This window comes from Girardinichthys multiradiatus, chromosome 10, assembly GCF_021462225.1.
Source record: "Girardinichthys multiradiatus isolate DD_20200921_A chromosome 10, DD_fGirMul_XY1, whole genome shotgun sequence".
In the NCBI taxonomy this organism is placed as follows: domain Eukaryota; kingdom Metazoa; phylum Chordata; class Actinopteri; order Cyprinodontiformes; family Goodeidae; genus Girardinichthys; species Girardinichthys multiradiatus.
Genome location: NC_061803.1, coordinates 16,123,690 through 16,151,219, shown reverse-complemented (window position 1 = coordinate 16,151,219; position 27,530 = coordinate 16,123,690). Strand labels below are relative to the sequence as shown.

The following is a 27,530-nucleotide window of genomic DNA, read 5'->3' as shown; positions in this document are numbered from 1 at the left end:
TAACGATTATTTTGCTAATCGATTCATCTGTTGACTATTTTTTCAATTAATAATTGGATAGCAAAAGGTGCTAAATAGGAGATTTTGTACAGTATCTGAATTAAGTTGGCTAAAGCTATGCCGCTTGAGGACTTTTGGGAGCATATTTATAGACAAAGAAGGTTTTGTATTTTAAATGCAAAATGTTTATTTTTTTGTACAATTTTGGCCCAGTTACTGCTCTGAGTGGGTTGTTCTTTCAGCCAGTGGCATGTTTAGAGATTGTATACACCAGTTAAGGATTATTCAATGACTAAATTAGTTGACGATTATTTCAATAACTGATTAATCTGATGAACTGTTTCAGCATAGGTGTAAAGCAAATGGAGATTTCTTCAGACTAATATCACAACAATATTTAACAATGGCAGCATTTTGCTATTACCTTAATATAAAAAACGATTACATTTTTCCATTAACATTTGCGATGACCTAAAACAGCCGAGCAACTCTACTACACTCATTCAGCCTTCCTGTTATCCGCTGAAAGTCTAGATCTGTGTTGTCTAGTGATAATATACTACATCAAATACTAGTATTAACAAAATGACAACCCAGATCATTCTAACTCGGTTTTCTTATTCAAATAACTAAATTGTAAAATACATTTTTAACTGTGTCCTATGCAGCAACAAAACTACAATTTGAAGTTACAGTGTATGATTATTCAGCAGCCTCATGCAGAGAAGAGGCAGAAACAAACAGGAGGAACTCACCTTGCTGGCACGGATCTGTCTGTAGATGTCCGTCTGCTGTCGGATGCGGTACTCCAGATCCGATATGTGGGCCTGGAGCCAGTTCCAGTGGCTGATGATGGCAGCTCTCTCTACGGTGTAGCGGCTCTCTGCTCGCTTCCATCTGTGGGGGGTGGGGGGATATTTAAAGCTTCATCGTTATAGGACACAAATACACAAAATACATACTTTCTAAAGTCATCTTTTCACTCCTGTGGATTTATTAGATGGTTCTAATAGTGTAGAGGCAAGTAAGGTCATGTTTTTACATGTGAGATAGTACTAATAATACATGTGGATCATTAAAGCATTTCCCCTTTCAGACTGCAGAGGTCAGTGAATCAGCATTACAGATAACACCCACGAATGACAGCTGCAGGGAGCCTAGACATGCACTGAGGCCAAAAACAAAAACATTACAACTGCTTAATAGATGAACGAAAAAACAAAAAACAAAAAGGTATTTCTGTAATGCTGCTGTCTCCCAGTGTGCAAGCTCAGAGCTGGGTACTCCATTTTACCAGTATGACACACAGAATGGGCATTTCAAAGGCAGACATGAGAGGAAAATGTCTGCTCCTGCACTGAAAGGCAGCAACCACAAGGGGTGCTGTACTTCTAAAATGTAGGACAGTGACTGCAGCTGAACAATGAAAATAATGACTCAGATGCTAGACAAAGATAGGCATAGCACTTCTGTGCCTTCTCTCCCTTCACACCCCATCTCTGTTTTTTAAGTCTGAACAGGAGCCGTTTAGAGACTGGGGAAAAAAACAATAGTACTGCCGAGAGCGTGAGAGGCGAAGGAAGAGGGGTGGGAAATGGGGACAACAGGGGCTGGGAAGCTCTGGCAGTCTGCAGAGGAACAGACGGGCTTTTAAAGCAAATCTACAGGCCACAGAGTGCTGGAGGGGGTGGGGCTGGGTCAGGAAACAGAGAAGCAGACACTGGGATAACCAATAATCCAAGCAGGGATCCTGCCTTATTGAGAAGCTGATCAGAAAGAGTTCCTGCGCCTTTAAAGCAGACATCAGCCACCAATCAGCTGAATCAAGGATTACTTGATTCCTCCCTGTTTTCAACTGCAACATTTGCCTATCTATGACTCGTTCATGGCAATACAGTATCAAGGACAAACAGCTAAGAATTCAGCTGCAGTATTTCCTGCTAGCACCACTTCCTTTTGCTCTTCTGCAGACTAAATCCTGTTCTGCTGAGGTAAACAATCATGCACTCCTTTCACAAACTACACGGTCACAGATACTGCGACAATCCTAGGCAATGTAATGGTGAATCAGATAGGTGCACTGTTAAACATCCAGATGCATTTCTGGAGCCCAATCCCAAACAGAACCGGCGGTCTAAAGTGTGTTTTGTTCCTTCAAACTGAGTCAGCCTTTATGGTGCGATTTAGTGAGAGCTGGGTGGACATCTGAGGCAACAGAGGGAGAATGAACCTGGTGTAAATTCCCTTGGGGGGGGGGAGGACTGGAAAATGATCACAGAAAATCATACTGAAACAAAAGAAAATAAACTCAAACTTCTGAAGCAAGAACACAAAGCAACAATTACCTGCGTAAACAAAGAAACCAGAGTTGTCAATAAAAGTCACAGAATAAAGGCATTATTAGCTGAGATTTATTTCATACAGTGGATCAGAATCGCTTGCAACCACTGATATTGTTGCACTTTAAATCTTATTAAATTTACATATCACCTCCAAATTTCAAAATAGGGCAGTATTTTTGTACTTGGCAACAGCCGGGGCCACCACATGCGACCATCACAATCCTAAACAGAGAGGCATTTCAAGCTAAAGTATCTGACCTGACGATCACTATGGTTGGTGAACAGCTCGGCGCATTACTGCCAGCTTGTGGTTACCGTTAGGATATTACTACCTGGTGAGGATGAAAAATGACAGTTAAAATCGTCAATCCTGTCAAACATCGGAAGCAAAATCTTTTACTATAAAGAGTATAGAGATGCAGACTTTCAATACAGATTGTGGTAGCGAATCAGCTTGCAATGTTGTAGTGGTTGTATAATCCAATCCAATGAAATTGAGACATTGTGTAAAATATAAACAGAATACAATAATTGGCAAATCCCGTTGTCCCTGTCCCAGTTTTTTTGGAATCTGTTGCAACCATCAAATTCAAAGAGTGAATATTTGAACAAAACAAAAAAAGTTAATCAGATTAAACATTAAATATCTTGTATTTGTAGTGTATTTAACTGCATATAGGTTGAATAGGATTTGCAAATCATTGTATTCTGTTAACATTTTACACAACGTCCCAACTTCATTGGAACTGGGGATGTACTTGACAACCGAGCAATACCTGTTGAGCTTTCTAAATCTTGTAAAACATGAGTTGATGTAGCCGAGAAAATACTGAAGAACCATTAACACTGGCCACTATATTAGTTTCACCTGCTTGTGAACACAAACTGTAACCAGATCAGAACACATGGCACCAATTCAATGCATTTAGTTCAAACCTTTAAAGAAAATCTGCATGCTAAGCTATAACAGAGCTCCAGACTAACTGGTTGCACCAGTAGGTGCTATAAAGGGCGTTAAGAACCAGCTAAAGGTTAACTGACCAGAGCATTATCTGAATACAGAATGAGTTGAGGCGACAGGTGGAGGTGGAGGGCTCAACTCCCTTAACATTTTTGTTCTTTTCTCATCATCTCATTCCTTTTATCTTCTCATCATCGGCATGTAGGGGCAAAGGTGGCGGCGCTGAAATTCTCACCGAACACTTTATTGGTTCTATTTGAATGCAGCCAAAGGTTTAACACAAAGTTTTAAAGTATAATGCAGCTGAGAGATGGACTGGTCCTGAGAACAAATACAGAGTTCAGGACAACTTAGACGAAGGCAGGACCCCTCACCCCCCCGCCCCGCTTTGTATCAACAGATGAGAGACGGATGATGGCGATGAACTGGTTTCTTGAACTTGACAATGAGTTTGTACAAAGTGGTTTCCACTGTCACCAGATGTCAAACCGATAGAGCACCCTTGAGACGAGATGGAAAATGAGATCAGCTTCATAGTTGTGCAGCTGACACCTTCAGCACCTGCGTGATGCCATCATGTCAATATGGAGCAAAATCTTGAGGAATGTTTTGTTAAATCTATGCTACAGAGAATTAGACCGTTCTGAAGGCAAAACGGGGTCCAACCTGGTACCTGCAAGGTGCAATTAATAAGGTGGCCAGATAGTGGGTTTTGCCTGAGAATCTATAAACATAAATATGCTGCTATTTTCATAACATAAATCCCCAAGAGGCCCTGTTCACACAAAGGAATTCACATAAACAGGACTGACAATTGTTAACTTGAAAGAAAATAATCACCGTCTGTCCTGTTTAAGGCCGAAGTTTGTCAAAACAACCTGAACTCGTTTCATTGCACTACATTTATCTTTAAATGAATCTCCTTTATCAGATATACTTTGCAAGTTTCAGAGTAAATTATCTGCTTTGATTATTGTGATTTTGAACCTACTTCAGTACGTACCCACACATAGAAGTAGATGGTCAGTTTAATAGCTTCTGTTTAGGCTTCATATCTTTTGCCTAATTTGTGAATAATTTGTAACTGTTTGCTCTTTTACGCCGTCTGTACTGGCAGATGGTCTAAAGGTGAAATGTGAATGTAAAAACACTATTTTCTGGTTTGATTTTTTTTATTAACTTTTGGTTTTTCCCTTTATATTTTAACTTTTACAACCCAGATCATAAGCAATTTACAGCCTGAGAGTGAATGAATCTCAGTTATGCTAAGTTTTCAGATCAAAGCACATCTGTCTATGATAACAGATTTTAACTGCATTTCCTGCCAGCTGATGTACACAATTCTTTACAGATTGATCTAAAAACATTCAATTTCTGTTGAATAACTGAAAATGACAAAGTTGCTGAGAAATGTCGTTGAGCCTTTGTACAACGGGACACCTAAAACACTACGGTGAGTAGAAAACTAATCTGCTCTGCGTGAACTGGATGAAAGTGGAAGGAACACACTAAGAGCCTGGATCTAAATGCAGTCAAACATGGGACACTTGAAGGCCATTACACATCCAATCACCCCAATCCTCAGAAGCGCAGAGAAGAATGAGGAAGAGGAGGGACTGCTTAACACCCCCCACCCCCCAACAGGGACGTCCTCTCCTCGCCCTGCTCCAACACACAAAGCACCAACGGCGGTCACTACAGCTGCCGTTTCCTGGCTGTCAGCACATTCTGCAGCATGGCGAGTCTCTGGATGCAACGCACATGTGGTTTAGCACTGGGAACCAGTATGCCGTACCGACCCTGAAAACCGTTGCCCAGATCTGAGCAAAACAAACCGCAGCGGGCCGCTAGCATGAGAGCTGGCAAGTATTCTCGTGGACACACCACATCTTTATTTATTTAGCCCTAATAAACTGTTCCCACACTTTGCCTTTGTTGCCTTGTGCTAAATAAATTATGTATGTGCACATTCATCCTTTAAACGTGATTTCATTTCAATCACAAACCTCTGCTAAATGAGGATCAGCAGAAAGAGCAACCTCTGTTTAATTCCGGTACTATTATTACCACAACACTGTGCCTATATACACACACAACTTACATATATATATATATATATATATATATATATATATATATATATATATATATATATATATATATATATATATATATATATATATATATATATATATATATATATATATATATATATATATATATATACATATACATACATATATATATATATATACATATATATATATACATACATATATACATATACATACATATATATATATATATACATATATATATATATATATACATATATATATACATATATACATATATATATGTGTATATATATATATATATATATATATATGTATATATATATATGTGTATATATATATATATATATATATATATATATACATATATATATACATATATATATATATATATATATATATATACATATATATATACATATATATATATATGTGTATATATATGTATATGTATATATATATATATATATATATATATATATATATATATACATATAAATACATATATATATATGTGTATATATATGTGTATATATATATATATATATATATATATATATATATATATATATATATATATATACATATATATATATATATATACATATATATATATATATATACATATATATACACATATATATATATATATATACATATATATATATATATATATACATATATATACACATATATATATATATATATATACATATATATACACATATATATATATATATATATATATATATATATATATATACACACATATATATATATATATATATATACACATATATATACATACATATATATATATACATATACATATATATATACATATATATATATATATATATATATACACGAACATCTCAAAAAATTTCAATATCACGAAAAGGTTAATTTTGTCACTCAGTGTGAAATATTTCAAGCCTTTATTTCTTGCCCAGGTTGCTTTGATAGCAGCGTCTCTCATCTACCTCTTGACGATACTCCTTAGAGACTCTATGGGGTTTAGGTAAGGCCAATCACGAGCAGTCACACCACGGTCACTGAACCAGCTTTTGATACGTTCAACAGTGTGGGAAGGTGCCAAGTCCACCTGGAAAATGAAATCAGCACCTACTTAAAGCTGGTCGGTTTAAGTAGATGGACCAACGCCAGCAGATGACATGGCACCCCAAACCATCGCTGACTGTGGAAACAACTGAACTTCAAGCCACGTAGGTTCTGTCTCTCTCCACTCTTCCTCCAGACTCTGGGATCTTGATTTTGAAATGAAATGCAAACTTTACTTTCATCTAAAGAGGTCTTTAGACCACTGAACAACAGTCCTATCTTCTCCTTAGACCAGGTAAGACGCTTCTGACATTATCTCCAGATCAGGAGTGACTTGACACAAGAACTGCAACATTTGTAACCTATGTGTTTGATTTGTCTGTGCGTAGTTAATCTTGATGTGCTGATTCCTACAGCCTGAATGGATTTTGCTTTATAATCCTCTCAAGGCAGAAGTTATCCCTGTTGCTGGTGCACCTTTTCCTACCACACTTTCTCCATCCACTCAATTTACTATGGATACTGCTTAGACGGCATTCTTTGAACAACCAGCTTCTTTAACGATTACCCTTTGTGGCTTACACTCATTGTGGAGATGTGTAAATGACAATCTTCTGGAAAATCTGTCCTGCCAGCAGTCTTCTTCATGATTGTGTGGCCTAACGCCCCAGACAGAGACCATTTAGAGATTCAGGAAACCTTTGCAGGTGTTTCTATTGTTTAACTTTTTCACAAAATTCTCATTTTCTGAGACACTGAATTTTGGGTTTTTATTATCTGTAATCAATAACAAATACAAGAAATAAAGGCTTGAAATATTTCACTCCATGTGTAATGAATCTATACAATATATGAGTTTCACTTTCTGAAATGAATGAAAAAATAATGAACTTTTTCACTATATTCTAATTTTTTGAGAAGTGCCTTTATCTGCGGTCTAGACATCATACTGAAACAAACACTAAACTGATGGTATGTTGCTATACAAGGGAGGAATAACTGATCAATAGACTAACAAGTCTTTACAGGCCATGAATGGGAGCAACAGATCATCTCCTACAAGTGTTGCAAACATGTGTGACAAGTTCGTTGCCAAGATTAAACAAGCAAGTATTGCAAGTTGTCGCCTTTTTTGTTAATTTAAAACAAACTGACTGAGCGCTAATGGAGCAGCTCAGAATATACGCACAGAGCATCAAGTTTTCAAAGTAACCACACATCAAACTTCCCATCAGCAACTGTAAAACCAGCACCCTCTGATGTCAGATAAAGTGGGATACACAGTATTTAAGCACATCTAAAATATGTACCGTACAAAGCAGGGTCCCCTGTATATGGCTGTACACTGTATTTTGCTATTTGTTTCAAATATAGTCATGGGCAAGTTACAGATACCAAGGTGTACCAAGGTTTTAGAAGGTTACAGTTTAAGAACCAGAGAAGGAACTGGAGTGTACAGAGCATAGAGTAACGCAGCACTTCCCTCCCCCACTTGTTGCTGTGCACTGCTGACTCAAAGAAGTCTACTATACTTTCCCTCTGCTAACAAGACAGATAAATGTGGCTGTTTGGAAAAGGTTACAGTGGTGAAAAACCAAACAGTCGCTGTATGGAAACTAAGGAGTGCCACCCATCACTCCTATGAAGGCATGCATGCTGCTCATGTCTGTATAGCAGGTCACTGCAGGCTGGCTGCCCTAGCAACCCACCCAACCAAATAAACCGATAATATAAGCTTTATATACTTCAAGCAGTAAAAAACTGAATGGCCAGAATGGATAGTAATTTGTAAAATAAGCACTTAAGATCTACTACTAAATGTTGCAGAACTATATACTATATTTTTGATTAAGTCTATGAATAAAAACATAAAATCCATTTTATAACATTATTATAACTGCAATATTAAAGGCAGTTATTTTAGCAGCAACAAGAATAATGTGATTCTTAATAGTTATGTGTAAAAAGCAATTTTGCTTTGTGTTAATACAGAGTCCTTACCGTTCCATGTCTAGCCATGCATAATGAGACATTTAGCGTTTATTTATGATTTGTTAGAAAGATGCAGCTGAGTTTTCAAATAGAACATTTTTGTTAAGGTCATCAATGAAGCTTATCTGCAGCCTGATAGATTTGGATTTTAAACGCCTTTCCTCCCTTACTGCTATTTTATTAAATGCAACGTATTAACTGGGGGAAGGACATTTTCAACCATGTGTTGTATGGAAATTCAAACATTAGACAGAAACTCACATTGATTTATCTTCAGTTACTCAGAACAAGAACAGAAACTTAAACTTGAGAAAGGAAGACAATCAGAGAGTGCATTTCTGGGTTACTGTTTTGCGTTTTCAAGGCAAGGTTTTCTTCAAAATTTGCACACTTGCAACTGCATGAACACAGAAACAGCACAACAAACATGTGTTGGACATACTGCATTGTCATAAGAAATATCAGCTGAATGCATCGACAGTAGCTTCAGCTGTATATAAATGGATTAAATAGGCAGCTATCCTGTGTGATCCACATTATGGTCTTTATTGGTCATCTATGAATCAATGCTCCCACTTTTTAACACAAACATTTTTCAATTTTAAGTTCTAGCTCAAGAGCAGTGTGCATTTGTGATTTTAACTTTTGTGGTTTGTCTAAATTACACTTGACATGTTCAGCCCTCATCTTTCAAATGTCAGTCAGAGGGTTCCTCCCATTAGCTGCAACCATCTGTACCAGCCTCCATCTTCACCCACTTCATATAACAGCAGTCCAGCTGTGCGGTGGGTTGGGGTGTGAGCGGACACTGCACCTATCGATCTTGCCATCTTTTATGAGCAAAGATACATTTACTTTTCTTGAGGAAAACAAAAGTGTGTACCAGTCACATGTTGCTCCTCAGTTCTCCTTGTGACCACTGAACGTTTCTCTGCCTTTGTGTCAAAAAGCGTTTCGGGTTTAAATTTTTATTTTGGACAATCATTTCCTTCTTTCAGCAGAGTCTTACAAATGAGCAAAAGCTTATAATTCATTGAAAGCTCAAATCTCTACAACACAACCTCTTCCCTGCAGAATAACTTCCCCTCAAAAAAATTACACACTTCAAGAACAGCTGTTTTTGGTACCCTTGAAATAATTTGTTTACTGCACTGCTCACGTCTAATAGCACTGAACACAATCGCTGTTGTTCTTGTGGCCCTTTAAAGCCCTTTCAAAGCTCTGCCAACTAGCAGACGCATCATCTACCTCGACCTCTTTCCTCCTTTCGCTGCTGTGGTAATTTCAAGTGTTGGTCAACTATTTCACAACATCATCATAAAACTAGCTTAACATCAAGTTACTGCTGTTAGTGACCAAAGTATAAAGCACAAGGAGACACGTCAGAAAACCCTGACAGAAATCAGCAATTTGAGGGTCTTGCTGCAGCCTGACGCAAACACATTGTTAAAGGTTTAAGTGCTCCTGATTGTGAAGGTCACTTATAAAGGCCTTGCTTTTGGCTCTATGACAATCTAACAAGAGTTTGATGTATTTTGCCAAGGCTTACAACAAGGAAGTTACCTTTTCGTCTCAACTATGAAAGCAAACTCCTAGAGAAGCAGCGGTTCAAGGGTGAAGCCTGTTTTTTTTTTCTGCAGATTTTGAAAAATGCAGGATAGCAAAGAACTGTGGCACATTACTTGCACAATAAAAAGTATTACACTTTAAAATAAATGTAATGTAAACTGACATTTTTCAGACACTAAAGGAAGCCTGAAAACAAATGCTAAATATCAGAGAAAACCTAAAATAGGAGAAATTGTCTGAGGAATCAAACTGGACAATTTTAAGCTTGACCGGCCCTGATCAGGACAGAAGCTAACAGGACATTTTTAGGATCAGTGAATGCACCATAGTTAAGCTCCTCCAGGCTAGACTGGCAGCAACAAAATCTTCGGTGTAGAAGCATCAGTGAGTCGTTTAAACATTAAGTCAGGAGGAAGCATAAAAGGTGCAAGAAGCTTTAAGAAAGGAAACTATTTTCCTGGAAGGCGTGTCGGCTGTTTGTTCAGCCAACAAAATGAATAAAAAGCAGCCGTCATCTTATTCTCTTTACTCTACAGTCAAGGATTTGTAAACTTATTTACACAGCTGAAAGACTCTCGACTCCAAAACATTAACAAAACTGAAAAATGTCCTTTTCCCCCCAGGTTAAGATCCATGTGTGTCAGGATGTCTGCCAAGAGCAGGAGTGGGCAACTTAGATGTGTCCTTGGTCCAACATATGAAGCAAATGACTGAATTACCCCCTCAGTATGCAGTCATTTCTGCACAGGCCTGGTAATGAGCCATACATTTGATTCAGGTGTGTTGAAGCAGAGACACATCTAAAACTTGCAGAACACGGCCCTCGAGGACTGGAGTTACCCACCCCTGGCCTAGAGTTTTACAGGAGAGCTAGTCTAATTCATCTTTAAACAGGAAGAAGCTATTTGGGAACCAGGATTACGGGTGAGGCCAACCAGCAGGACAAGGGTGTGGGGCAGGAAGAGGGCAAATTCAGCCGGAGAGCTGCAGCAGTCATTACATAAAAGAGAGGGGTTATGTAACGACTGTGGGTTTGTGTTGGGGAGCTCGGGTCGAGCTAAACACATCCAGATGTGTCAAGCGGGACTGAAACCTATACAAGCACTCGAGTGCATACATACATGCATACATGGACAGCGGTGATGAGGGGAAGGAACAACACACCCAACTGACTCAGACTGCAGCGTAATGCTGAACCATAAGCATGAAAGGCACTCTGTAGTCCCAATTACCCTGCAGATCATACAATCAGCACGTTGCCTGGATCATCGGGTCCTCGTTTTTTTTTTTTTTTTTTTAAATCCCTGGAGACAAGTTTGTTTTTAATGATCAAATTACAGAAATGTAGAAATTTTTATTGTTCCATAAGCCATTACGTAAGATCTGAGATTTCCTGATGAGCATTTTTGTTGCCTCAGAAACAAGAAACTGTGCCCACTCGTTTCTTAACACAGAACATGCCGTGCTCCTTGCAACATGCTTAATATAATAAATACAAGTGATTCTGCGGTTCCAGTTAAAGAATGACATTAACATGATTTTCTGGAACTAGCAGCACCCACCGACCAGTACAGGCTGTTATGGATCTCTTATTTACAACAGACACTGGTCAGAAAAAAAAGAAGAAAGAAAGGCCTGCAACATAAGCTTGTAGCAGATGTTGGCTGAACACCAATCCTCTGAGATACAGGAAACCACGTCTATGGAACAAGCATGGCTGACAGGATTAGATGTAAGCAACACGACCAAACAAGCAAACAGGTTATTTTCTCACACGCCTGTGAATCCTCCTGTTGTAAAAAAAACGAAATTAAGAAGCTGTTGCTCGAAGAAGACATTAAATTGTAAGTAGTTAGTGGGGTAGTCCCTTTAAGCCAGTGATTGTTAACCGAGACCAAATGTTAGATGGGAAAGTGTTGTATAACGGCCGTTGAAAAGCATACACCTCACTTCCTAGAAGACAAATATGTTAACAATGAATAAAAGGTTAAACAGAACTGGGAACCAGTTTTCAACCTGTTGAATCGCTAGCTGCTTGAAGGTATATCAACTGTACTTTCACATAGTTCAATAAAACTCAAATGACAACGCTAAATGTTTACAACTTGGCTCACATAAGAAACTCAGTACATTTAGGTAATCTTAGCTCCTACTGAAGCGTAGATTGTATTGTACAGCAAATACCTGCGACTGGTGACACTCCCATTGTCTCAAAAGAGCAAGTTTTAACTAGCTGCTCGTAGCCTCAGATTACATTTAGGTAGCAGGATTAACGCCATTTGAGGGAATGTATGATTACACTACAGACTCAAAAGAATCTGCCTCCATGGGCCGTCATTAATAACTGATTTTACTTCCTCCACAAACAAAAGACTCTTACATAAGCACACATGATCTACTGTGTTACAGATAACCATAATTAAACGTTACATCTAACTGCAGACTCACTTACTGCACTTAATGACGTTTGATTTCGGAAACGGCAGCAGTGGAAAATGTGACTTTACGAGGAGATCTCCCGACATGCCGAAGAGTCACCACATGTTGATGGTCACTAAGTTTGCAGGAAGTTTTAGCTGCCTCACAGTAAAGCCGTTTTAAAAGGGTGGACACTAGAAAGTTAGCGTGGTTAAGTAAAGCAGGAACAAGCAATGAAACATTTTGCTGTGAGGAGAAATGAACCCCTGATCAAACAGATGCAGCGATGGAAAAAAAAAAAAAATCAGCTTGTGAATTTAAAAATATTGAGTGAGTCACATTTGTAGATAGCCAGGAAAAAAATTGTAATAAATTGCCTTCTGAGGTTTATTTGCTTTGACGGCATAATAAGGAGTTCGTTCTCTTCCTACAAAATTCCCGAACTAGTTATCTTCTGAGCCACAGAACGTATGCAAAAGTATATGAATAATGCCAATAGTGATTGGTAAATTAAAAGACATAAATGCAACACATGTAGCCTTGACAGCTGTCATGATGCCTTTTTGACATTGATTTTTATCTCTTGTACTAACTAAGGTATAAACATTATTAGCAACTCGTAATTTAATTAGTTTCTTCCCACCTGTTTAGAAGGAGGTTTAGCTGCTAAGTCAATGGGTCAATGCCACTGGCAGGGCCTCCTTAAATAACTTATCAACTGGTATAGTGAACAGAATTTTACAGCCTTGTAATATAGCTATGCAAGTATGTAATTACATTGTAATCTGCCTATATGATTGGATTGATTTGCTTATATAGTTCTGTTTATGAATTGTATCCGTTTATACCTTAAGATGGCATTTGTTGTGGACTGACGTTATATAAATAAACTAACAAGTAGTGAATTTCTGGAGACCATCTTAGGACCCCTCTCTTGTTGTTTCGTGACCCAAAGTGGAGTCCCCGAACCATACACTCTGGAATCACTTAAACATCGATTTGCTTTGCAAGACAATCCGGAAACTTTTTAGGCTTTCTTTAACATCACACTATGTAACATCACACTATGTAACATCACACTATGTAACTGTGATGGCCTTACAAAATGTTACATAAACAGTTTTACTGCTGGTCCTTCACTTTCAGTGTGTCTCTGATCTGTTCCCCAGTAGAATCTAAATTTTTATTTTTATTTCAAAAGACTCAAGTTAGCTTGTTCTTTTGCAGTTTCACAGTGATTGGCAAATAATTCAGAGCTTTTATGGCCACCCTGTTGTTGTAATGAGAAATGGTTTACTAGCAGCGTAATAAAAACAAACAAAATACCAGAGGATAACAATAGTTGCATAAACTGTTAAATATATCTTAAAGCCAACCTCATCCTTTCAAGTCACTATAGATCACATAATCAGTTAGAAGCACCTCAGAGTAAAACTTTTTCTTATATTATTTTTTACAACTTCTTGTGGCATATTTTACAATCAACTACGCTTCTGCTTGTGTGCCCAACTGTGCTCCCTAATCTTTATGATCACAAATAGGCTGTAGTGTTAAATCCATTAAGAGTATAAACTGTGTGTTGACTTTGTTCTGTTCTAATCCCATGCTCAATAAACTGACTACAAAAAAAAAAAAATGGATTGATATTCAACACTGACTTTAGACATTTAACACTGACAAGCCATGAGGCGAATTTACTATATACATATATCCTGGCCAGGAATAGAAGACAACTGATAAATCTATTTTGTTTAAAAATGCATAATTATAAAGTCAAGAAGTAAATATTTAAAACAAAGTCAGTCTGAGATGCATTTTTAAGTATTTGCATCATTAAATTATAAAACATATCCTTTTCAGAAGCATCATATTTTTTCATACTTTCTAAGTGCATAATCATATCTTTAAATGGGAGTTTTTGGGATTTAAATTTATGACATACTTGCTAAAATTGCATTTAAAAAGTGCTTCGAGATGTATTGTAAATTGCCGCTATATAAACAAACTGAATCGAAGTCGATGTCAACCAGTCCTATTTACTATGCCTGTTTACATTAAATCTATAGTCAGCTTAAGTTTTCCCCCTAAAACGCCCCATATCAATATTTGTCATTGTTATTTACTCTATTTTTATTGACTCTTCTCTCATTCCATCTTTAAAATTGTGTGAATAACAAGCATCTAAATGAAATGTTTTCATGGTTATGCACACAACAAACACTTCCTGTTAGGATATGATTATATTTAGGTCAAAGATCATCACAGAGTAGGATAAGAAAGAGCTACTTTGTTAATAATCTACCCAATCTCACACCAGCCAATAACTCCATTAACACACCAGACCCGACCTGCTATGTAGCCCCCGCCCCACAGCCTGTTAAATCGGATGACACCGAGATCTGCACTCTGATGTGAACTTCCTATGGAATACGTGTTCATGCTTCTGCTGACACAAACCCGACGTTAAAACAGGATGTGTGCAAAAACAAACACGACTTCTCTGAATCCACTGACCTCCACCTTGATGTTCGCTCAAGGTTTTAATCCAAAAAATTAAAAAAAATGACTAGCTCTGCTGGATAAACGGAACATTCCTTTTTAGCCTGGCCCTCCTCAGAAGGAAGAACTCTGACAAGAAAGCTTTTTATCCCATGGTCCATTCGAGCTTGTGCTTTCTCTACAGCATACCACCCACACAGCTACACATGCTCTGTGGGTGACTGTATGTCTACCCCTCCCTGGAGTTTGACCCAAGCGCAACTATGATTGTCATTAGCACCTGCTATGCTGGAGTAGCATACTGCAGCATTTGGAAATGGGGGGACTTTCTTTGGACAGTTGAGCAGCTCCAAGTACCATGACAGGCGTGAGTGAGGGGAGATGTCAACACCACGCGGGTCTACCTAAAACCTTAATACAACTGAGTACCGTTATGAAGTGTTTCTTTGAAAATGAACGCTTTCTACATTAAGTACTGAACTTCACTGAACACAGTGTGTGTGAGGACACTGCACTTACATTTTGACATGTCGCTGCTCAATGTCCACTCTGGACAACTCCTCCTCTTCCAGGTCAGAGTCCCCACCAGAGCTACTTTCAGTTACATCAGAGTCAAAGGCGCTTTCTGCTGAATGAAGGTTGGCTGACCCGCTCAGATACAGCCTCTCCAGCTCCAAGGGCACAGAGCCGCTCTTCAGGAACCGGCTGAGACTGTCCCTGTTTGACGAATAGTGCCGTCCAGTCCTCCATGCAGCCGAATGTGGGGCCACCTCTGACTTACGGTTACCAGCTCGTAGCCTGCTAAGAGCCGAGTCCAAGAAGCCTCCCAGCTGCTGCTGGATGTGCCGCTCCACCTGCTTGGCCTGCACCACCTGAAGACGTTTGCGCAGGCGTCGCAGGCGGCTTTCGATTTCAGCCTGGCGCTTGCTGTTGAGAACTGTGCGCTCTCTGACATGAGCCTCAAGGCTGTCTGAGGAGAAACTGCAGGGTGGAGGAGGCTCTGGTGTAGCTGTGCATTTTGGGGATCCCTGCTGGCTGCTGCCTGGCCTCTCCCCATCAGAATCCTGTGGCTGACCAGTAGGCGTCTCCAAATTAGCTTCGTTTAAACTAACTTGTTCAGCCGAGTTCGGGTTGTCGTGGTTAAAGGAAGAGAGAGCAGCAGAATGAAGCGCTGGTGGTTCAACATTATTTCCATCTGCATTCTGAGTAACCCCAGAGGAATGCTTCTGTTTGAGGCCTTCTTTTACTGGGATGTGCCCAGATATGGTAGCAGTGAAGGTCTCTGAGTCCAATGGCAGGTTCTGGGACTGGGAGTCTGTGGTGGCCGAAGGCTTATCACCGTTCACCGTTACCACGCAGCCAGAGCCTGACATACTTGCCAGCTTCTTGGCCAGGCCGTTGACAGGTGCCAAGGGCTGGCCACTCCCGTTGGTGCTGCCACTCATGAAGCTTTTCAGTTGGCCACCAGAGAGTTCAATTGCGTGCCTCCTCCTCAGGAGGAAGTCTCCCCCACCGTTAAGCAGAGAACTGGGCTGAATTCTGTGGCTTTTCAACACAGACTGTTTGATGAGGACTCCTTGCAGCTTGATTGACTCCTTATTTGCAGGGACAGATGTCACATCTGAGCATAAATAAGAAGCCACCAGTGGCTGGAGTTTACCCAAGGCTGAGGCCTGAGACACTGAGTCGGTCTGGGGTTGCTGTTCCTGATGTTCCTGGTCGCCGCTGCAGAAATCAAGAGGGCAATTTTCGGAGGTGACCTTGCACTTGCCGGGGCCGCTGCTATGGATGAGGATGTTGCTGGCGTTACCGTTGTTCTCTGCACTGGCCGGTGAGAGACTTGAAGATGGGGCAGCCAGTTTGAAGCGGATGTGGTGAGCTTCGGCTGGGGCGTCGGTGAGAGCGGGCGCCATCGCAGCCATGCAGTGCAGAGGGACGGGCACCTCGGCCTGCTCCACTCCACCCGCTTACTGCCCCACCTGAGAAAAGCCTGGAGACAACATGGAGGCACAATAAGACAAGAACAGAATAAGACAAAAGAAACATAAAAAAAGAAACAGACAGGGGAGGCTAAAAACAAAAAACAAGTTATACAACTTTGATTTCACAACACCACCAGCTACGCTAGCTGGTTTAACTTATAGGAGCATGAAACCAAAAACTTGCTTTAAAAATTAAAATATTATTGATTTAGAATTAAAAAGGCAAAAAACCTTAATTCCTTACCAATCTCTCTGTATTACATACTGATCTCAGAACTGTAAAAACAATATGACCAGAGCTGAATCTATACACAACATAAATAAAACATTTGCGCAACTGGTTATGTAGGGCTATACCGTGACTGGAAAATTACTAACCAACACAAGTATTGAAAAATTAGGGACCAATAATCAAGAGTAAATTAATAAAACTAGTGACCAATATCCACAGCCCAACATACTTCCTCTTACTTAAAAAAAAAAAGGCTTAAGTAAACATAATTATAAATAAATGAACTGGGGACTGTCTGGGATTCATTTCCAACCTACAAATTCAAAGTGAGGCAAAATAAATGTCATCTTATTTTCAATTCATTTGCCAAGTTATTCACTTTGCACCACATATATTTTTATTACAATTCCAGAAAATATTCTAAAAAAGTAGGACTTCAAACAAAACTATAATAATAATAATAATAAAGAGAAACAGGAACACTATTAGTGTGAATGCCTACTGCATTCACACTAATGAATAGAAAATGCTATGCACTGACTTAGGGGAAATAACATGCAAAGGGCACTGATGGAATAACAACCCTCACCCAAGGCCACTAAATAATTCCCACTACAACCATGTACGTGCAAACAAGCCCTCAGTGTCATTTACTTATAAGGCGTTAAAACAGAAACTTCTGGTGAGGAAAGAAACAGGAGAAACCAATGCAAATTGCCCAAACCCCACTGCCCTACATGTACCCTGGCAAGTCTGCATGCATCAGGGTTCCTTGCAGGCCGTGTAAGTAGGTGGATTTAGGCCCAGCATTAGCTCAAAGCAAATGATGTCATCCTGCCAGGGTTGCTATGTCATTTCATCCTAACTCGTTGTTAAAATCCCTCTTTCTCTGATATTCCAGCGTGGAAGCTGCTTCAAAAAAATCCATTATGCTAGGAGAAAGTCGATGGCAAAGGCATTGTTTGAATGATAAGCATATCTTTCATGCCAGCCGCATGCGTATTCATGGGAAACTTTCAAACAGACTGCCTTCAAATTGTGAAAGATAAGAGCTGCATCTCCGCGCATCGTCTGCAGGCTCAGATGAATGAGGGGTTCAGTATTTCACTGCAGTTTCTCGTCGGCGCGCACTACGCCATGTTGGTGTTTCCGAAGCAGATTATGCAATGCAATTCATCCATCTAAAACCACCCATTCGGCTCCAAAAAAAAAAACGCCGAGCTACTCCAGGGACATTTAAATGATCATCGTAGGCCAAGATGCTACGATAATTCAACGTTTTTGGGTTTTTTTTTTTTTTTTTTTTCTGTAAACGTGTGGTTTGAGATGCGACAAAAATGTCCACATCCAACGTTAGCCAACCATAACGTAATCGTCAAAATGTCTTCCTGGTGTTTACAAGAGCATTTGTGCATGTAAAAGGCTGCTTTGCGCCTCAGCGTTACGTGTGCACCATTTCATTGCACTACATTTCAATTAGTTTAGGCGCAAAGGCAGCACATGGTCACTTCGTATCATAACGAGGTGTAAGAAAAAAAAAAAAAAAGGGGAAGACAGAAACACGATCAAGCAAACCCAGGAACCAAGAGAGAAATATCTGTTGAGTCAATAAACTGCGTGGAAATTAATGCGCTTTGCTGCTGATGCAAGAAACAACCTGCTGGCAAGTTGGCGTGTCTCTCACAAGCCAGCTGCAGTGAAACGACACTGACCACACTGTTATGTAGCTTTAATACTAAACAATTTTATTATCTGGTAGAGACCAACTTTAGAGTTTTACACAAACCTCGTTAGGCGAGTGAACGTTTAAAGTGCCTACGTAACCTGCGTACACTGTCGGTAATAGTTTGGAGTAAATTATGCCTAAAGTTAAAATGTTTAATAAGGTAAGAGCGTCCCTGAACACACAGCAACAATAAAAATAAAACAAGGCTCTGTTGCACAGCAGATACTAATACGGGCCATTATAACCAGACATTCGTGTGTCTGATAACTATTTATATAAACAACGTATTGCGACCGATTGCAGAGTGGAGACATGGTCTGCATTGTAATTAGACTACAGAAATAAACACAAGTAGCTTGTTTTTTTGAATCTACAGCACCTGTCCACGGTCTTATTTTCGCACAGAAGCTGAAAGAGGATCGGGCGGTGGGTGTAGTTATAGCGTGTCTCTGAAAAGCTGAGAAGTTGGGAGTAGACCCAGGCAGTCTGGTTAGCTCGCTAACAAAGAAAAAGGAGGAACCTACCACGTGACGAGTTTGCACTATCCGAGGGAATTTCGGCAACAGTCCCCTGCAGTTAGGGTGGAAAAAAACCAAGAGTACCAACACAACACACGGGGCTTTTGTCGATCACTCTGCCATTAATAAATCCAAAAAAATATGCAACCAGGGTGCGGAAAGGGCCCCGCTTCTCGGAGTCTCTCGGGTTCGTTCCGGATTCAGCAATGGGCGAATCACCGATCTACAGTTCGCCTCGCCGCCACAGCGAATATTATAACCCAAGGCCGCAAAACAGTCCGCCCTATTCCCGATTACTCAAATGTAGGCGATTCCACGGCAATCCTGATGCGAAAAAAACTGATTCCCGAGGAGAGAGAGGTGATCCAGATCGCGGTTTGACGCGAGGCTTTTTCTCTCGTTTTAGGGAGAGACGTTTAGAAAATGGCGGCTAGCTCCTCTCCGTCGGATTGAGTCTGACAAACATAGAAGAGCTCTGCGCGCGCGTGTATGTGTGCGTGCGCTGCTGTAGGCGGGAGACACTTCTCATTCTCACCACTAGAGTAAAGGGGAGACAAGAAACAACAGAAAACCTCAAAGAAGAAACCACAAGAGGGCATTGTCTTCCCTAAAACACCGCGCAGTGTCACTTTCACGCGTATTATCAGAATGCTATGAGATGGTGCTGCTGGTTTAACTGGAAATATCCTCTGCCAGACGTATCCGCATGCTCTAAGATCAACTGTGTCACACACACTCAGCTTGTTACTGCACACAAACCATTCACACAAATGAGATTTGTTGTTACATTATCTGTATCATTCATAATTCACACCTGAATCAGTTAATACTATCAGGTCTCCTTATTCCTTTTAAACTGCCACACCACTACATCAGCCTTCTGTGGAGGTGTAGCCAGAGACCACATGAAGGAGCTCTTTCCCTTCAGTGTAATAAAACACCTCATGGTGTCTAGGAAACAGCACCAAGCAGACCAAACAGCTCTGACATAAAAGCTACTGCACCTGGACTAATGACTTAAATTAACCCTCTAACTTCAGTATATCACATTTCATTTACAAAATAAACCTAGGAAAATCGTTGTAATTTCATCCTGAAATGATTTTAACAAATTGAGCCAAATTAAAATGGACACAACATACAACATATTTTAAATTACTAGAGATGTGTTTTGTTAATTTACTTATAACTTGATGGGTTTAAAGCCAGATTTCTTTGACATTATTCAAATTAAGAATTTAACATCTTTAATTGGATTTTGAGGATGTGTTTTGCTTACACATACAAAATATATTTAACCTTAAAAACTGTAAATTCCTATTTTTCTTTATTTTCTGTTTCATGTGTTGATAGCGGTTTTATAACATCTGCTTTTAAAATCTTGCTGATGGATAGAAAATTAGACTGATTCATTTGTAGAGCTAGCTGTATGTTAAAAGTAGTAATTCCACTAAAAGACTAGGTTTAATGTCCTCTGTTAACAAGAGTAACAACAGGAATTGTGAAGTCGTACCATACAAAACTGCTTCCTTTTAAAATTATTTAAAATTTTGGCCTACCTAAACCAAATATTATCCGCAAAGCAATAATTCTGTTATTTGAGACGAGGTTGTGTTGAGACATTTAAGACTGTTGACATCTTACCTTCAGCAGCTAACAGAGTTATAGGAAACACCCACCCCATGAAAAGACAACTATCCTTCTAGTTAGAGAGGGGGCCGAGACAAAAATGGACTTTTGTCATCTCTAAACAGCTACAGTTTCAAAATGTCCGTGGCTAATTTTTTGCATTAGATGGTTATTTACATAGAATTTACCTAGAATTAGCTTACAATGAAAACCAGCATTGATTCTCAGTCTTTGGGTCACCTGGAGGCTATTGATTTTTGGGGGAGCTTTTTGTTTACGTGTGTCGATGGACTGGGATTTGTTGATGGTCCCTAAGAGTGTGACGGCCCTCATGCTGTGACAGCACAGGGCATGAGGGCAAATAAAAATCAGATTTTTAAAAATTAATATGCAAAAGTGAATTTACTGTAATTGTTTTTACATGCAACATTTAAAAAAAAATTTAACACTGGGCACCGTTTAAGGGTTCTAAGTAGGAAAAAATACACTATGATTACTGAAGGGGGCAGCATAGATCATGACACAATTTCCACCTCACCAGACAATAGTCTGTTCAGGATCTTACTCTAGCATTGGGTTTTGACCATAAAAATAGTTTTTCATTGGATCTTTTTTCTTCGCATATCAATAAATGAATAAACACCCATGTAACCTTATACTAGTTTTATAATGATCATCACTCTAGATTAATAGACATCTATCCATCCACTCATCTGGGAAAACGATAAAATATCCAGCAGTCAGTGAAGGTCATTCCAGAACTTGTATTGAAATCATGAATAGCTTGAGATAAGGTGTTAAACAGTTTACTGTTTTCAGTTGCATCATTGTAACCTTAAATACTGATCAGAAGGGGCTCATTGCAGGGGATGTCATTCCCAGGTCTGAGCTTCGAGTTCAGACTTGTGTCTATTAATTTATCTCTCATGTCTGCTGCCTTAAATAGATATTTGACATATGCCGTTTTACTTGTAAGGCAGCACTGAACAATTTTTTGCCTTTTTTAGACGGAGCTTTGTAATGACTTTACCAATGAATCACTCTACACAAATGATAAATATGGACACATTTAAAATTCAATAAATGCTAAATAAATAAACAACATAAAGAAGTATCTTGATAAATGACAGTATCATCAAAATTGTAATTTATTAAAGTTGTTCAGTTTAAAATATAACCTCAAATATTTTATTCAATTTCATTTTATTTTGTTCATTTATAACCAGTTAAATTTCACTCAAACTTTATATGACAAATCAATCCGGTTTAATTCCCGAAATATAAATTCAAATCAATACATCACATAGACAGACTTAATTCAATTACAAAAAATATATATAATTCAAATCTAGTTGTAACACATTAGCATTTTATTCCATCGAAAGCCCCAGGATTTAAAGCCCCAGGATTTGTTTTACCCAGGTAAAAGGAATCCTGGGGATTTGGGTGCCTTCTGTTTCCACTGCTCAGAGAAATAGCTGGTCCTATAAATCTAATAGAGCGTGTTTCTGTGAACAATGAGCCAAAGCTGAAGTTTGGCTGCAGCTGGAAATGACTGAGGTGAGTTGTGTGTACTGAAATCCTAAGGTTTATTAAAAGGAGTTTACTCTGGTATTTTGTGGCTTGAATCTGCTGTTTTTTTGACAGGTCAACAAAATTAAAATAGGCAAAATAAAGAGAGAGAAAGAATATCAACAGTGATTGGGTCAGCCACAGTACATATGTATATGTGTGTATGTTGTGTATGTGCCTTCAATTCAGTCAGAAATTTGGCACTAGTCATTGGATGGATCTGTCCACATTAGTATTTCAAAACAAACATGGTGGATGGATCATCTGATTACTTTTTAACAAGCTGGATTATAAAAGTTTTTCAATGTTTTTAAAAGCTGAAGTGGTCTAAGTTAGAGAAGAACTTCAAGTTGAGAGACGATAAATGGAGGTCTGGATGATCTGCAAGTTTTGTTACAAACCACAGCCCAGAGCACCAGGGATCGACCCAGCAATGTTGTGATGACAAAATAAACTCACCCAGAACTAAAATTATCTATTTATTTATTTTGTGCCTGAGCGTCTGAGACATCAGACCAGAATGGAAACTCCAATCTCTGTGTCGGAGACCACCCATGAGCATAGTGTCCACTCCTCTGTTCAGGGCACCTGGGATGTAAACTGCTCTGATGGGAAGCAGATTCATGTGCGCCTAGCACAGCAGCTGTCTGGTGATATTTAACAGCTGAGCTGAGCACATGCCCACCTGTAGATTTATGTAAGCTTCTGCAACTCTGTTTAATGTGTGGATCAGAACATGCTGATCCCAAAATGCTGTGCCACCTTCCTTTACTGTAAGGAGCTCCAGCACATTTATGTGGAGATAGGTGTGATCTGGCCCCTTTCCTCTCACTGCCTCAACAGACAGGTGCCTCCCCATCCTGACAGTGATGCATGTGTGAACCCTGGGATGTGTGACCCAGGTCTCTGACAGAATGTAGGATTTTCCCCAGTGGGCCAGATTGGCTCCCACTGGAAGAAAAACAAAAATCATACACCTCTTCTGATGCATAGGATCCATGACCTGGCCGGTGAACCATCTTTGAAGGAATCTCATATGAAGCAGACCCAGCGGAACAACCATGTTAGCTGCTGATATCATTCCCAGTAACTGCATACCTGACAAAGCTAACACCACGTTGTGAGGTTTGACATGGCGGAGAAGCTCTGACATCACATCTGCTCTTGGCTGTGAGAGTTGGGCTCTTATTGTGGCTTAGTTTAACTCCATCCCCAACTAAATAATTATCTGGGATAGCAAATTAGAACTCTTTTACCAGTTTATGTATAGTCCAACTTTAATTGATGTGCTACCAGTGCCATTGTCTGCACATCTGCTTCCTCTCTGGACCGAGCCAGTAAAAACCGGTTGTCCAGATAAAAAAGGATTCTCATCCCTGCCGTGCACAGCAGTTGCATCGCGTCTCCACCAATTTAGAGAATGTGCACCAGCCAAAAATGTAACCAAAAGGTAGGAGGTTGTATTGATGTACAGGGGTTGGACAATGAAACTGAAACACCTGTCATTTTAGTGTGGGAGGTTTCATGGCTAAATTGGACCAGCCTGGTAGCCAGTCTTCATTGATTGCACATTGCACCAGTAAGAGCAGAGTGTGAAGGTTCAATTAGCAGGGTAAGAGCACAGTTTTGCTCAAAATATTGAAATGCACACAACATTATGGGTGACATACCAGAGTTCAAAAGAGGACAAATTGTTGGTGCACGTCTTGCTGGCACATCTGTGACCAAGACAGCAAGTCTTTGTGATGTTTCAAGAGCCACGGTATCCAGGGTAATGTCAGCATACCACCAAGAAGGACGAACCACATTCAACAGGATTAACTGTGGACGCAAGAGGAAGCTGTCTGAAAGGGATGTTTGGGTGCTAACCCAGATTGTATCCAAAAAACATAAAACCACGGCTGCCCAAATCATGGCAGAATTAAATATGCACCTCAACTCTCCTGTTTCCACCAGAACTGTCCGTCGGGAGCTCCACAGGGTCAATATATACGGCCGGGCTGCTATAGCCAAACCTTTGGTCACTCATGCCAATGCCAAACGTCGGTTTCAATGGTGCAAGGAGCGCAAATCTTGGGCTGTGGACAATGTGAAACATGTATTGTTCTCTGATGAGTCCACCTTTACTGTTTTCCCCACATCCGGGAGATTTACGGTGTGGAGAAGCCCCAAAGAAGCGTACCACCCAGACTGTTGCATGCCCAGAGTGAAGCATGGGGGTGGATCAGTGATGGTTTGGGCTGCCATATCATGGCATTCCCTTGGCCCAATACTTGTGCTAGATGGGCGTGTCACTACCAAGGACTACCGAACCATTCTTGAGGACCATGTGGATCCAATGGTTCAAACATTGTATCCTGAAGGCGGTGTCGTGTATCAGGATGACAATGCACCAATACACACAGCAAGACTGGTGAAAGATTGGTTTGATGAACATGAAAGTGAAGTTGAACATCTCCCATGGCCTGCACAGTCACCAGATCTAAATATTATTGAGTCACTTTGGGGTATTTAGGAGGAGCGAGTCAGGAAACGTTTTCCTCCACCAGTATCACGTAGTGACCTGGCAACTATCCTGCAAGAAGAATGGCTTAAAATCCCTCTGACCACTGTGCAGGACTTGTATATGTCATTCCCAAGACGAATTGGGCACAAAAGGAGGCCCTACACCATACTAATAAATTATTGTGGTCTAAAACCAGGTGTTTCAGTTTCATTGTCCAACCCCTGTATCTCCTTGTTGAGACCCCAGCCAGAGATTACAACATGGATGAACATGGACTCTGGACTATACATAATCAAAGGCCAGTATGAACTTTTCTACACCTTTCAGTGTCACACTAACTTGCACCTAACCCAGCCCAGGAAGAGGAGGAGTCATAGCTGACTCCCCATGATGTCACTGTTTGAAACAAAACGCCAACATGGCAGCCTCTACCACACGGATTTCCAGCAGGAGAACCGAATGGAGGGACAAAACGTGTGAATGTCTCCTTGCTGGCGAGCAGACATGGCTCTTGAACTTGGATCCAAAAGTGACTACAATCACACCGATTGTATGAACAAAGTTGAGTAAGGAATTGCCCCTGAAGTTGCCACAACGTGCCTTTGTTGCATAGCTCAGTCCACACGTAGATGACCGGACAGCTTCGCTTCCCTGAACTTGTCAGCCACAGGACATTTCCTCAGCACGGTTCACGTAAAAGGTAGAGTTTGGGCAGAAAAGGTTAGTTTAGAATGAAATACTCTAAACAATGTTCATTTCTTGACGTTTGGTTTTTGTTTGTGTTGAGAAAACTCTGTTAAGTGCTAGCAGACTAGCTGCTCAACTAATGATGTGTGCTGTGTTGTGTTTTTTTTTAAAGACAACTTTACTTAAAGGGTGGTTTTTAAGCACAGGTTGGCCATAACACGCCATCAATGCTTATGTATTTGCTCCTTTTATTGATGGTATTTTAAAAGGTACATGTTTGATTTCAAAGGAGTGGTAACAAGCTATAAGCTTCTTTGGTTAGCTTCGACACATGACCTGCTGCTATCTTGTGAGTCTATTAAGAATCTTTTATCCATAAAGGTTAATTTCCAAATAATATTTCCCTAAATATTATTTTACTAAATAAAGGCAGTTAATGAAACACCATTGAGAATTAGTCATGATTGGGTTGATTTTATTCAGCAAATCATTCTTTGAAATATTATTTTATTAAAATAATGTTTATCTGATCTTGCATTGTTAATGGTTGTTTGAAGGTATGCAAATTATTGCCCAAGTTAGTCCCAATACTAACTTAACTTCATTTCCAGATTCCTTAAGATAATCCTTGGTTCAAACATAAATAACATTGAATAGTAATGTTGCATCACTTTATTGGTCATGGTTTTTAACCATCTTTGATTCATTTGTTTGTATTGTATATAGTTGGTCCTCCTTATTCTTTCATTCTTCTTGGTAGTTTAGTTGGATTGTTCTAGTAAAGTTTATTGATTGAAATATGTTTGACTTTGAGTTGACTTATTTTTGTTAATAAATTCATGGATTTTAAGAAATTGTGTGAATTTATTCCACGTGTGTGCAGAGTTTTGTTGTTCAGTAATGTTAGAGCTTGGCTCTCTCCTTTCACTACTACCCTAATACCACCGCCTTATTGGGCTGGTATTCATTGGACAACACTTAACAGACCGAATTCATATTTAATAAAATATTAATATTAAATAATATATACATAATAATAATTACAACACCGTGCAAGGTGAAATGCTGATATTTGCGGTGTTTCTGAATGATGGGGATGTGAAAATATGTGTCTTTCAGCTCTATGGAGGTGAACCAGACATTCTGGTAAACTTTCTCCAGCACCTGCCTAATTGTCAGGATGTGAAACTGCCTCTCTATGATCAATTTGTTGAACAGGGACAGATGGGTCTCATTCCTCCTGTTTTCTTTAGAACCAGGAGATATCAATAATAAAACCTCATGCTTTTCTCTCTGTGGGGAACTCTGGAAATTAAATTTTTTGCCAGGAACTCCTGCAGTTCTGATTGGAGAGCAGAGCAGAGCTCTGATTTGGCAACGCTGGCACAATTTCCACAATCCCTCTGAACGGTGGGGTTTTACAGAAACTGCAGCGTGTAACCCCTGTTGATCAGTCTGTCCAGCCATCTGTCCAGGGAGGGAGTGGGATGCATAAGTGCTGCCACTGTGAGTAGTGCTCTAAGAGCGGGCAGGCATTTATCTGCTGTGACATGGACTTCATGGACATATGCCAGTCTAGAGCCCCTGCCACTATTATTCCCCTCGGATAATCTCTGGGCGTAACCCATGGGGATCTCAGGTCAAAAGGGCTATGGAGTAGCCTCAGCAGAGGGTCTAATGCTTGGGCTCGGGGCTGGGGCGCAGTTTAAGAGAAGACTCGTACTGCACATCCTCTGTGTTCACACACCCTGACATGTAAG

General features: G+C 39.7%; 1 protein-coding gene across 2 annotated transcripts in view; it reads right to left on the bottom strand.

The window, feature by feature from the left end:
• LOC124874942 (KAT8 regulatory NSL complex subunit 1-like) overlaps positions 1-19,854 on the bottom strand; it is a 39,783-nt gene extending 19,929 nt beyond the window's left edge. For both annotated transcript variants that reach the window (XM_047376627.1, XM_047376628.1), the window contains exons 1-3: positions 19,383-19,854; positions 15,438-16,908; positions 756-897 (exon numbers count right to left, since the gene is read on the bottom strand). In XM_047376627.1, coding sequence (XP_047232583.1) covers positions 756-897; positions 15,438-16,840 — 1,545 coding nt within the window. In that variant the 5' untranslated portion in view covers positions 16,841-16,908; positions 19,383-19,854. The remainder of the gene's footprint in view (positions 1-755; positions 898-15,437; positions 16,909-19,382) is intronic.
• Between the last annotated feature and the right edge of the window lie 7,676 nt (positions 19,855-27,530).